Source organism: Haliotis cracherodii, unplaced genomic scaffold, assembly GCF_022045235.1.
Source record: "Haliotis cracherodii isolate W230 unplaced genomic scaffold, xgHalCrac1.p SCAF_5, whole genome shotgun sequence".
In the NCBI taxonomy this organism is placed as follows: domain Eukaryota; kingdom Metazoa; phylum Mollusca; class Gastropoda; order Lepetellida; family Haliotidae; genus Haliotis; species Haliotis cracherodii.
The window spans coordinates 27,081,780-27,096,661 of NW_027266308.1; the positions used below are offsets into that span (position 1 = coordinate 27,081,780).

General features: G+C 40.4%; 1 protein-coding gene across 1 annotated transcript in view; it reads left to right on the forward strand.

Annotated features, from left to right (window-relative positions):
• Positions 1–14,882, forward strand: part of LOC139442791 (uncharacterized) — a 39,780-nt gene that overhangs the window by 16,617 nt on the left and 8,281 nt on the right. The window contains exon 2 of the mRNA XM_071223681.1: positions 3,964–3,994. Within this exon, the coding sequence (XP_071079782.1) occupies positions 3,964–3,994 (31 nt within the window). The remainder of the gene's footprint in view (positions 1–3,963; positions 3,995–14,882) is intronic.

A 14,882-nucleotide genomic window follows, 5' to 3' on the forward strand; every position in this document is an offset into this window, starting at 1 on the left:
TTGAGAGCTCGTTGAACTATTTCCATATGTGTGTCGACGCATTTGAGTCTAAGAGCCCATTACAATGATCCCTGATCATGAGTGTTTTTTCTGCCACATCCGATGCTTTCTCCAGCGTCCCTCCTTTCTGCCTTGATCGAGGAGCGCGACACTGTATCATTTCATAATGTTACACATGTAAGTCATAATGTGCATTAACACAACACAACGACCCACCATCAATGTCAGCGCGTGTTTGATCAGTGCCAATCACAAGAGATCCGCTGCCACACAACGTCCTTGTTCTGTGAGCGACATCATTAACGGTGGATTCGACGTTGCCGATATAATCAGCAGCCGGATATGGGAGGGCGTTTGAGAGGCGGTTGAAGGTCCTTTATCCCAGCTGCCATCGACAATCTGCAACAGCATGCCATGATTTTTGTAAATATGTAACATAAGAAAAAATATTCTTTATAAGACAAATTCATATTTGTTTTATCTGAATAACCTAAATATATTAACTGGTCAAGTATTTTAGCGAGCAAAATCCCTGCTCCATCTTCGACCTTGTCAAACTCCCACTGTACGTCAATCCTTAAAGGAGTACACGGTTCAGACCGACTGCCTGTTCTGTCAAGTTTGATGTAAATCCCTTCGTTTGTTCGCTAGCTCAAATTACATGACGTAAATCAATCTAAAGTTGGAGTGGTAGCCTTGTGGTTAAAGCGTTCAATCGTCACGTCGAAGACCCGGGTTCGATTCCCCATGAGAACAATGTGTGAAGTCCATTTCTGGTGTCCACGCCGTAATATTGAAGGAATATTGCTGAAATCGGCGTTAAACCACACTCACTCTCGTCCATTCTCTGTCTTTCACACAATGTAGAAGTCAATATACCCTAATTACGCTGCGACAATGTCTCAATTCTAAAAAGATAGCCTGGTAATAGGTAGATGAACCATAGTATCCCTTTAACTGAAAGTATGCCTTTATATACTTATGTTGAGAAGCGACGGTTTGATAATGACAAATTCACCTTTACTTTTTGCAGCAAAATCTTTAGTTTTTCTGAGCGATCAGTGACAGCGAACTTGATGCTTATTCTTTGATTGTGTGTTTGTCGCACTCAGCAATATTCCAGCTGTATGACGACAGTCTGTAAATAAACGAGTCTGGACCAGGCAATCCAGTGATTGACATTGATCTGCCTCAACCAATTCAGACAGCCTGACCACCCGATCCCGTCAGTCGCCTCTTACGACAAGCATGGCTTAAAGACCAATTCAAGATCTCCATGTTCATGTTTGTTCCATCACATACCTGTAACAAAGTATTCCCTGGAGCCTCGTGCATACGTCGGGTTAGAACTGGTCCCAATCAACCTATGCTGATCGTTAGAGACGAATAAATGGATCGAGTAATCAAGTTGATGGTGTGTCATCATACTCAACGTATTGGATCGATGCTCACAATATATCAAGAACCATCTTTGTCACAATGCATATTTTAGAAAAGACAACAGGTTCATCTTGAAGGCAACATATGTATCTGTGTCTTGCCCAACATCTTGAGTCTAACATTCTGTCTTAACCAACTTCTGAAGTTTATAGCAGTTCTTGGTGTATCCCAACATGTAAGTTTGGTGGAATAATAATACTGCATTCCCTTTAAAGTAAAGTCTTTGCTTAGCGTAAGAAGCAATTAAAATCGATCGGGTAGTCAGGCTCGGTGGCTTGGTTGACCGGTGTCATCGTAGCCCAACGACGAAGGACTGCTCCAAATAGCAACTGCTGGTAACTCTGACTGGAATTAGAGACTGAGCATTTGGTATTCTGGGAGGTTGGGGGTGGAACTGGGATTTCCAAAATTATTTCAGGCTCACTAAAAAATATGTGGTCTCAATACAAAATCCAACCAGCACCCCCACCCCCCTTCCAGGTTGCACATTGTTGCCATTAAACAACATTCACTTACGGAAACGGACAGTTTCCCATCTAAACGGACAGTAATAGCCGTCACGATATAGGATCTGAATTTATCAACTCTGAATGATTAAATCAGCGAGAACTGTGCACATCTAATCAGTATTGTGCGTGACACTGCCTCGAGTATTTAGCCAAGGGTAATAAAGTAGTTCGACATGCCTGCAAACTTCTTCTAGATTAAGAATAAAGTTTCGGGTAATGCGAAAAATCAGTATTCAAATGCAGCTAAATGTTTAATCGTGATGTATTTATTGACTATCCAGAGAATCGTACCCAACATCAAAGGGACATTTATAACACGTACGTATGTCGCTAAAAAACCTTGAGATGAAAACGTCACGCTTACTTAATCCGTGTATTTCATTATATTCCTCGCCTCGCGTGTAAACTGCATAATACAAATTATTTTAGGCGTGGCAGACACAGCCGTGATTATTTCAAAATTCGTATAAACAGCCAGGGTCACCAACTCCATTTTTATATGCATTGAATTTGCTGTAGTTTTTTAACAACTTTTTTTCCTATGATTTTCTTCGCATTCTTTGGATCTAAATGAATTGATTATTCTTCGCCGGAAATGGACCCTTAAAAGTGCAAGTGATATACTTTTTCTTGATGATTTTATTTCAAATAACAGCTTGCAGTATTTAGGGATTTAATCACCTTCAATGCTGATTGATCAGAAAAGTGTCCAAAACAAATTCAAGGCTTGAAAAATGTGAGAGGGAACATCTGCCAAAAGAGAGTATCGAAAATCTATTCATATTCGAAAAAAGGTATATGTGTTTTTAGAAGACACACTTTCATTTTCCTCATCCTCACTTTAAGAAAAAATGTCGAAGGAGATTAAATAATCAATTTCATGTGTTCTTATTTGCGATTTAGAAAGACAGTTTTCCCAATGTGTAGGTTGATACTGAAAGCAATACCATGTGTGATATTTGGAACTGTCCTCGACAGATCATCTTAGTGCTAGTGTCAGTGTCATCTCGTAACTCCTTCCGCTGGCACTAAGCCAAGACATAGTTCAACTATCAACGGAGGAATTTAACCACTTAAACATCAGGGAAAGCACAATTCTACCATCACTGGACGCATATCTAGAACTTCAGCTGAAGCAGAAATAGAAGCATGGTTTAACCATGGTTTAACAGGAAATACTGATTATCAACATGCGGAATGACAGCCTAACGATTGTACAGGCAATAAGTGGATGCATTCTTACCGTCAGTGAAAGCACAGTTCTACCATCAATATAGGCATAGGTATACCATCAGTGGAAGCACAGTTTTACCACCAATAGAAGCATAGGCATACCATCAGTGGAAGCACAGTTTTACCATCAATAGAGGCATAGGTATACCATTAGTGAAAGCACAGTTTTATTATCAATGGAATCATAGATAAACCATCAGTGAAACCATAAGTAGTAGCATGCTTTAACCATCAGTGGAATCACTGTTGAACCATCAGTGGAGTTCACGTTTAACCATAAGTGGAGGCATGGCTTGACAATTAGTACAGGCAAGGGAAGATTTTGTAACCATAAGGCGAAGCACAGTTTAGCCATTAGAGGAAGCCCACTTTAACCTGCAATGGAAACACAACTTAACCATCAGTGGAAACACAAACTAACCTTCAGTGGAAGCACAGCTTAACCATTAGTGAAATGACAGCTGAACCAATAGTGGAAACACAGCTAAGCCATATGTAGAGACTTAAGTTATTATGTGTATCCATGTCATTATTACGGGGTAGCTTGGTCGTAATTACGACTTTGTCGTTATCCAATACCTAAGCAGTTATTCCGGGATGATTATGTCCACATTACGAGATGTAAGTGATGTATGATTGTATAATTCAAATTAAACAACATTTTTTTTAACAGCAATGTCCTGAATATACTTGATTTCCTTATCTTAAACTCAATTTAAACGAAAAAGAAATTTACCTTCATTTGCACAGAGTGTATAATTGTTTCTTTTCTCATTTTCAGCAACAGGAACTGTCGAAAGAACAACTTGATGGTAAGATCATCAGCCAATATATTTTCACGGTTCCATGTTGAGTGAACCTATTTTTGTAAGACCTCGTATAAAAGTATTTTACCCAGCATTTTCTGGGTTCTTGCACAAAGGTTTTTAAAAAATGTTTGAGTAAATGCAATTTCCTTATCGAATATTTCCGTCACATCGTAGTAATCAGCGCCATGTAACAATAGCGGTGCAGCTGCACTGCGATCTACTATTCACTGGGAACACAAATGATAAAAGTAATCAAAACACAAGCGATAAAGTGGCTATTTCTAGTGAAAGTGGAAGCTGTCTCTAACACAAGCCCTTCTGTCTAGTTATCACGTGGAAAGTGTTAATAAAACCATTTCTCGGTGAAAATAGTCACTGCCAGTCTCCCTGGGGAGGACATCTCGTGTGTTATGGATGATACTTCAAAGTTCGTGTCTCACATAGTTCTGTTTTCTCATTGTAGCTAACCACATTAGGTGATTACGATGACTGTGTACTGTTTATGTATGTAATGAATAGATTTCGCAAAGAATAGGCGACCACGGATATCACTCCCATGTGCACGGGGCACTTAGTCATCAAGTCATCTGTGGGAATTACTTCAGTGGTATATAACTGTCCAAAGGCCGATCCGAAATCAGTTCCTCGGTGATGTAGTCTATGGATAGAGCGTCTGCACCGAGTGCAGAAAGTCGGTGGTTCGATCCACTGGCAACGTTTAAAAAAATGGTGACTCAACTCAACAGTCATTTCAAAGTCTTTGCTTGACCATTTTATCTGTCATAGTCATCTAAAACTGTTTGACAACCACGAATATACTCATATGTACTCACATCATTTCAAAGTAAGTGATTGACAACCCTGTCCCTTTGAATCATCTCAAAGTAAAATTGTTTGTTTGTTTGTTATTTAACACCACACTCAGCAATATTCCAGCTATATGACGGCCGTCTGTAAATAATCGAGTCGGGTCCGGACAATCCAGTGATTGAAATCATGCGCGTGTAAAAGCACGTGTATAAGCCATATCAAAGTAAGTGCTTGACAACCACAAGCGTACTAGTAATCTCGGGAAAACCATGTGTGTACTGGTTATCACAAGGCAACTGCAGGACATCCTTGAGTGTATTACAAATGTAGTCATATGAAAATAACTTCTGGACAACCACGAGTGAATTAGTCACATAAAAGTAAGTCCTGGACAACCACGAGTGTATTAGTCACATGAAAGTAAGTGCTGGACAACCACGAGTGTATTAGTCACTTAAAGGTAAGTTCTGGACAACCACGAGTGAATTAGTCACATCAAAGTAAGTTCTGGACAACCACGAGTGTATTAGTCACATGAAAGTAAGTGCTGGACAACCACGAGTGTATTAGTCACATGAAAGTAAGTGGTGGACATCCACGAGTGTATTAGTCACATAAAAGTAAGTTCTGGACAACCACGAGTGTATTAGTCGCATAAAAGTAAATGCTGGACAACCACGAGTGTAATAGTCACATCAAAGTAAGTCCTGGACAATGAAGAGTGTATCAGCCATCGCAATTTATGAAAGCGACAAAACCCTTTACATATTCCTAAGAAATCTCTGCCATCTCTGGCTACGATTTCGACTCGTTTCGCGACGCGTATCCTGTCCCACCCCATCACAAAAACACATACAAAGGCAAGTAAATTGTTCACCTGAACGCCTCGGTGGTCTAGTGGGAGAGCGTCCGCGCAGAGAGCGGAAAATATCCTCCACATGTCTACCATAACGCTTCTTGAAAACTTTACAGAGGCCTTGAATGTTGTAACCCTGATCTAACAACTTCAATTGCTGGACAAAGTAAGTGCCGAACAACCATGAGCGTACTTTCATCTTAAAGTAAGTGCTGGACAAACATGAGCGTGTTAATCACATCAAAGTAAGAGCTTGATTTTACTTTCATTCCAGAAAATGCACCAAGGCGCTGACAGCCGAGCAGTTTTGGTAGACAAATTACACAATATTCCCAAGAGAGATAACCTTTAATTACTGCACACATAAGTGGGAAGAGCCGATCAATGGAATGTAATTATTGTGTTTGGAAATCGTATTCTACTGTAGCCCCAGTGTCGTTGTGACCTATAATTGAAATGAGTAAAAGAAGTGGATACTTGTTTGTCATCCTTGTATTTAAAAATCATAAATTTAAAGTAATCTGTCATTTTTTTAAAAATTGCCATATAGTTACAGATTTACTTTTGTTGACACTTAATGTCTTTCAAATGATTCTATATTATAATGATATATTTTTCCTTCACTCATATATGTGCACTGACCCTGAAAAAGCTATTTTTCTTATAATGCCACACGTTGGTGCCCATCTATCATGTGCCATACTTGCATCCCTTGAAGAATTAGGAAACCAATCAGTAACATAAAGGCCTTGGTTACAAAAACGTTTCTGGATCTAGTCTAACATAATTTGGATAGAAGCATATTATTGGAGTCATCTCCGCAATGATTGCAAAAACAGGACAAGAATTAACCCTTCCCTTAGGAAACAGTTCAAACATCAAAGTAAATTCGAAAAGACTGTCGAGTCTTTGCTGGCTGGATAATGTTCGCAAAGGCAATTAGCTTTCCCCAGAAGCCAGGACTAGATTCCTCCCTGTCTGGCATAGACTGGGGCTTCCAATAAGGCACTTCCATCCATCTCCTACTTGAGCTTTCAAATCTATCTCTGCAACCATAGTCCTTTTCCTCCGGGAACAATACAGATGACTATCTACATTGTAGGAAGTCTATCTAAATTTCATCAACTTCCCATTGTATCGAGTTGACGGCAATAGCTAAATTACAAGATGGGCTTTTTGATAGATAATTATGCATTTGAATTACGTCACAAGCCGTTTCCACACTCTACCTTTTTTTAGTGAATGCTCGACAGTGTGGTGTTTAACAACAAACAAAAATATCGGTGTTTCTACTTTAGGCTCCATATAACAATATTCAGCCTTAATATATAGGTGTAAGGGTAATATTACGGTTAATCTGTCTTGAGAGAATAATAAGGACTTCAACATACTGTGTTTTTAAAGTATAGCTCGGTTACCTGTGGATTTGACAGAGCTAACTTGAATTTGGAACAGAACGCGATGTTACCTCAGATATTGGGCGAAGCAGCCGAGGTTGAGTCGAATGTTTTCAGGTGGTTGTGACTTAAGGAAGTACCAATAAAAGCCATTGGAATAAGTTTGTAGATGCATCATCATATAAAATCACCATGTTTTACTCGCATTTTAAAGGGGATTTGAAAGTGTGTCGCATCCCTAAAGAATGATGGTAATCACTACTATCACAGTTGCCCGTTTCGATTGTAGTGGGTTTGAAAAGGTGTGAATCCATCTCAGACGACAGAGTAAATTAAATCACAATCTTGCGTTGAGACAAGAATCATTATCCGCCATCTGGATATTTTCCTTACAATGACCCCTTTGCTGCTGTTTCAAAGCTTGACGGGAAACATGGAATCTCCATAGAAACATGTCTTGGTGACAAGAGATGTTGACATGAAGAAAGGTTTCCTCACGCAGTGTGTAGATTAAAATGTCAAAGCCTTAGAAGTTTTTCCTATTGGCATCCCTGCTACATGAAAGAAAAACAATTGACCCGTAATAGTGTTGAGTGAAGATTATCCCCAAGAGTGCTTGGATAGAGCTTCATCTTCTATTGTATGACGCAGGTGACTTTAGAAACTTTACACAGTCCGTGTATATATCCTGATCTTATCAACGAAACAATTCCCCTGAACAAGTAACATCCATTTAAATCGATTGTTTTGCATTAAAGAATCGTTTACGTTTTGTCATTTTGCTCTCATGAATTTATCAAAGCTGTTCTAAAAGAAGCAATTAGCGTTGGTAATGGGGTCTCAGATGCAACTTTTCTTTCCATGGTGATGTCATGAGTTATAATTTTCACATGAAAGCGACACATGGTGTGCTGATTGCCTTGCACTACTGTTTCCAGCTTCACGACGTGGATATAACTGAAATATAAAGTCAGTGTAGTTTATATTGGTTAACCACCAGGCATATGTAGGCACCATTACGAATCATTCGGTATATACTACATGTATGGTGAAGCATCGTCAGGAATCAACAGGCATCATCAGGTATACCCAAAACTAAATAGGTATCATCATTGATCACCCATCACATCCAGAACCATTAGCTATTATCAGGGATCACCAGGAACCATCAGGTATACACTATAGTGAAGCATCATCAGGGATCACCAGGAACTATCAGGTAGACACTATAGTGAAGCATCATCAGGGATCACCAGGAACCATCAGGTAGACACTAAAGTGAAGCATTATCAGGGATCACCAGGAACCATCAGGTATACACTATAGTGAAGCAGCATCAGGGATCACCAGGAACCATCAGGTAGACACTATAGTGATCACCAGGAACCATCAGGTATACACTATGGTGAAGCATCATCAGGGATCACCAGGAACTATCATGTAGACACTAAAGTGAAGCATTATCAGGGATCACCAGGAACCATCAGGTATACACTATAGTGAAGCATCATCAGGGATCACCAGGAACTATCAGGTAGACATTATAGTGAAGCATCATCAGGGATCACCAGGAACCACCAGGTATACACAATAGTGAAGCATCATCAGGGATCACCAGGAACTATCATGTAGACACTAAAGTGAAGCATCATCAGGGATCAGCAGGAACCATCAGGTAGACACTAAAGTGAAGCATTATCAGGGATCACCAGGAAACATCAGGTATACTCTATAGTGAACATCATCAGGGATCAGCAGGAACCATCAGGTAGACACTATAGTGAAGCATCATCAGGGATCACCAGGAACCATCAGGTAGACACTATAGTGAAGCATTATCAGGGATCACAAGGAACCATCAGGTAGACACCATAGTGAAGCATCATTAGGGATCATCAGAAATCATCAGGTATATACTACAGTGAAACATTATCAGGGTTCACAAGGAACCATCAGGTATACACTAAAGTGATCACAGGGAACTATCAGGTAGACACTATAGTGAAGCATCATCAGGGATCACCAGTAACTATCAGGTAGACACTATAGTGAAGCATCATCAGGGATCACCAGGAATCATCAGGTAGACACTATAGTGAAGCATCATCAGGGATCGCAAGGAACCATCAGGTAGACACTATAGTGAAGCATCATCAGGGATCACCAGGAACTATCAGGTAGACACTAAAGTGAAGCATCATCAGGGATCAGCAAGAACCATCAGGTAGACACTAAAGTGAAGCATTATCAGGGATCACCAGGAACCATCAGGTATACTCTATAGTGAACATCATCAGGGATCAGCAGGAACCATCAGGTAGACACTATAGTGAAGCATCATCAGGGATCACCAGGAACCATCAGGTAGACACTATAGTGAAGCATTATCAGGGATCACAAGGAACCATCAGGTAGACACTATAGTGAAGCATCATCAGGGATCATCAGAAATCATCAGGTATACACTAAAGTGAAGCATTATCAGGGTTCACAAGGAACCATCAGGTATACACTAAAGTGATTGAAGCATCATTAGGGATCACAAGGAACCATCAGATATACAATACAGTGAACATCATCAGGGATCACCAGGAACCATCAAGTAGACACTATAGTGAAGCATCATTAGGGATCACAAGGAACCATCAGGTAGACACTAAAGTGAAGCATCATCAGGGATCACCAGGAACCATCAGGTAGACACTATAGTGAAGCATCATTAGGGATCACAAGGAACCATCAGGTAGACACTAAAGTGAAGCATCATTAGGGATCACCAGGAACCATCAGGTAGACACTATAGTGAACATCATCAGGGATCACCAGGAACCATCAGGTATACACTATAGTGATCACCAGGAACCATAAGGTAGACACTATAGTGAAGCATCATCAGGGATCACCAGGAACTATCAGGTAGACACTATAGTGATCACCAGGAACCATCAGGTAGACACTATAGTGAAGCATCATCAGGGATCACCAGGAACCATCAGGTAGACACTATAGTGATCAGCAGGAACCATCAGGTAGACACTAAAGTGAAGCATCATCAGGGATCACCAGGAACCATCAGGTAGACACTATAGTGATCACCAGGAACCATCAGGTAGACACTATAGTGATCACCAGGAACTATCAGGTAGACACTATAGTGAAGCATCATCAGGGATCACCAGGAACCATCAGGTAGACACTATAGTGATCACCAGGAACCATCAGGTATACACTATAGTGATCACCAGGAACCATCAGGTAGACACTATAGTGAAGCATCATCAGGGATCACCAGGAACTATCAGGTAGACACTATAGTGATCACCAGGAACCATCAGGTAGACACTACAGTGAAGCATCATCAGGGATCACAGGGAACCATCAGGTAGACACTATAGTGATCAGCAGGAACCATCAGGTAGACACTAAAGTGAAGCATCATCAGGGATCACCAGGAACCATCAGGTAGACACTATAGTGATCACCAGGAACTATCAGGTAGACACTATAGTGAAGCATCATCAGGGATCACCAGGAACCATCAGGTAGACACTATAGTGATCACCAGGAACCATCATGTAGACGCTATAGTGATCACCAGGAACCATCAGGTAGACACTATAGTGATCACCAGGAACCATCAGGTAGACGCTATAGTGATCACCAGGAACCATCAGGTAGACACTATAGTGATCACCAGGAACCATCAGGTAGACACTAACGAAACGAGTCTACGCACAATCTGTCGGTTGCGTACAAATGGAGAGATTCTGCTGCTGATAAGTAAAACACGAAACATATGTTCGTTTTGCAATAGGGGGTGACGTGGGAGAGTCAGTTTTAATGTCTCCGTCCAAACATGTCTTTTCATTCCTGTCACCTGTTTGTGAACACCTGGGATCACCATTATTTGATATACGCGTTGTTGATATACTCGGAACCGTACTCTGATTTAAGGTCCATGTCGCGTTTATTTTGTAGTTTACTCAGCATAATTGATAGATGCTACTGAACTTAGGATGAAACGCGGAGACATACGTCCACCAGCAGAAACATCGACCCGGTTCAAGTAAATATGAACGTAAAAGCCAAAGAAACAATCATTTATATTTTCTGCTGAAACAGATTCCATTGGATGTAAAAGGCAAAATGGTGGTGAAACTATATGAATGGATCATCCAAAATCATTAGTGACACCGGGTATTCGAGAAAACATAACTTCATTAACTGTGTGATCAAAGAACTCCATGTAAGTGACATATTAAATATTGCCTCATACAAAGCCAATATCTTAACTGGGGAAAAATCTACCAAAACCACGCATTGGTAGTATCATCCTTTGACTCGACTCTAAAACCTGAAGACATGCCCATTGCTAGTTTACACTTGATTCCCAAATTCCATACAAATCCGTACAAAGAGAGGTATATTGCTCCAAATCCATGTCTCAAAGATTAACCATTATTCTTAATACAATCAAGGAAGGTCTTTCCTTTTATAAACAACAACTATTTCAGGCAAGTGGAATTAATATAATGTGGGTCGTCGAAACTTGCAATCTCAGGAAAGAACAAAGTTCAATTATGTCCAAACTTCTTTTTTTAACATTGTACACCATTATCACACATGACAAACGTATGGAAAACATCATCGCGTGATTCAGGGAGCGCTAGTCACTAAAGGTGGGGACCATAGGTTATAGTTACACCCCTGTCCCTCAACGGTTATGGACGGTTGGTCAAAAACGACTTTAAGAAATGTTATATTTGGGATAACACTTTCAGAAAATTTTATCTCAAATATGACATTTGTTACATTTGACCACTTTCTAAATGGCACCGTGCGTTAAAAACCTAACCATATTTATGTATATGAATAAAGATTCAAGGTGACAAAAACGCCCCACAAGACTCATGGCTTCAATTTCCCATTAGTCAAATTTCCCTTTATGTCTAGCAATATGCCAGCAGCTTCAGCCTTTGCTGTCTAAGTTTCACAGCTTATTGTACAATCGAGTCTGCTCTTTATACGAATCTTTCTCAAATGTTGTTTGATCAGGGATCTCTCAATGATGCTTTCAAAACGTTTTATGGTAGATAACATTTCCACAATTGAAGCATCAGTGACAAAATATATACAATTTCGATGCACTTCTCTATTTTGACATGTACCCATATTGGTGAGCAACTGTATGTCTTGTCTTTGCATGTGTTTGTAGTGAGCCGGCCGGTGGGACAGGATACGCGCAACTTTTTCGCGAGCACCTGGTGTCATCACTATTGATAGGGATTCATAAAGATATGCTTATGACATGGTCGGAATGGTACAATATATATCCAGAGTGCTTAAAGTATCAGTAATATCACAAATAGGTATCATGAAATAAGAACATCTACAGACCCTGTTGTATCCTTGGTTACCAGAAGGAGGTTTCCACTTGCATACCGGATCACCGTATGATGCTGTAAAATTCAAATATCTGAATTGTCAAGCTTTCAGATCCAACCATTCTGTGCAATGTTCTTTGAAGTGTCAATTGAATTTCAAGAGCATCTATGTCTGACATCACATACAGGGAGAGGACAATTACCGGCGTATATGAACAAAGGGAATCCCGAAGTGACGTTCCATTCCCGAAGCAGAAATAATTATTCATTTTATTGACTTTCGTGTGATGATAGTGTTTAAAATCGTTTTGAAATATAAGAAAGAAAATCTATTTCTGAATTTCGGCTTTTCGCTTTCTACTTGCACATAATGGATAAAGAGGTCAAAAGGGGGTATTCCACAAAATTGCGTAGATCTTTTTACTGTTTTTTACTCTTGCTGCCAAAGCAATATTGGACGAGGTTTTGGAGTATGACTTAAATTGTGTAAACATGTAAATGCTTGTTATTCACACATTATTCACATCAAGTTTGGTTCTAACTGAGAAAGACTTCATTTATTCTGTTAAAGCGATTTAGTGCATATAACCCACATACTCCTATACATGGGTGTTGAGCGATTTGGTACATATACTAACGGAAAACAGTAAATGTCCTACACGTGAAGTTCCGGGGTAGAATAGGTCTTAAGCAACCCATGCTTTCTGTAAAAGACGACTGTGATTTTCGTAAGAGGCTACTATCGGGATCGGGTGGTCAGGCTCGCTGACTTGGTTCATGCATGTCACCGTATCCAAATTGCGTGGATCGATGCTCATGATGTCAATCACTGGATTGTCTGGTCCAGACTCGATTATTTACAGACCGCCGTCATATAGTTGGAATATTGCTGAGTGCAGCGTTAAACAACAAACAAACAGTATCAATCCTGCATAGGAAGTTCAGTAAAAATGTATTCTGAAATTTAGTATGCATTTTTAATACTATTCACGAAGACATATCCTCGACATTAAGGTCGTGATTCACAGTTTGCACATGCAAGTTACAAGAGACGACTAACGGAATGGAGTGGTCATGTCTCGTTGACTTGGCTGATGCATGACATCGTATCCCAATTGCATAGATCGATGCTCATGATGTTAATCACTGGATTGCCTGGTCCAGATTCGATTATTTACAGACGGCCGTCATATAGCTTGAATATTGCTTAGTGCGTCATTAAACAACAAACAAACAAACAAACAAAACATGCAAGTTGTTTATGCACGGCGCACAATTTGGATGTTTGTGTGTTCATTAGGCTCAGGTGCTCCTGTAAACACCTTTGTTTTACCGTAAATAACGCTTGCTGAAAAACAACGAGTACGAGCCGTGGATATGATGCAAACAGGAGTGGCGCAAAACAAGTTGCCAGAAAGGTTTAATGTTGATCTAAACACAATATGATCTCTTTGGAGACGTCATCTACAGCAGGGCAACACCAATGACTTGCCACGGGACGGTCGTCCACAAGTGACGTCATGTCAACAAGACAACAATATTCGGTTTGGTTCATCTACGGAATCGATACTAAACTGCCACATTAACAGTTCGGACAATACCTAGGTTGAGACCAATCAGTGGCAGAACCGCACGCAAACGTTTGAGGGAGCATAACATCCGTCTCGTCACCGTCAGGCACGCCGAGCTTGGCGAAGACAGCATCTGAGGTTCAGAAGACCAAACTGGGACAGTTTACCTGTTCACAAACGAGTCCAGGTTCCATGGGGACAGCTTTGTTGGTCGTGAACGGGTCGAAAGCGTCCAGGTGAAAGTTCCACCAGGTGGTTTTCAATCACCTGGTGTCTTCAAAGCACCGCCGCTGCCTCGTTTGTACCAATGCTAATGGTGGTCACACACAATATTGCCCTGTTACCATGTTTAGGTTTTGCCAATGAATTTGTTAGGATACAACATTGATCAAACCAAAGACCAGTTATTATGTTATTTAGATCTACATACACCTACACAAGTGTGTTTTGAGACTGATCAAGTCTGAAGGGGCTGGAAGGGCCTTGGATGTTTCATTGACAAAATTTTTTTTTCTCAGCACTGCAACTCGTCTTCTCTGAAAGGAGAGTCCATACATTTTTAGAACGTAAAAAATCCAGCATGACCATAGAACAGATATATGGGGTAAAACTGGACGACACACGATTTTATTCCAGGAGTTTAGGGAGCAGAATATGCCCCCTGATTTAGGTGAGGTGAGGTGAACTGGGGTCAAACGTAGCTTCCAAGACTATTGCATTTATATAAGCGACGTGCATGGACGTGTGTGTGTGGTGCTTGTACTAGTCCGGACAAATGCATATTTTATAGTGCTCACCATCTGGGATACCATGCCGCAGTTTAACATAAATACCCAACTCAGGCTCAGTATACTGACTCCGAGCAGACCAGGC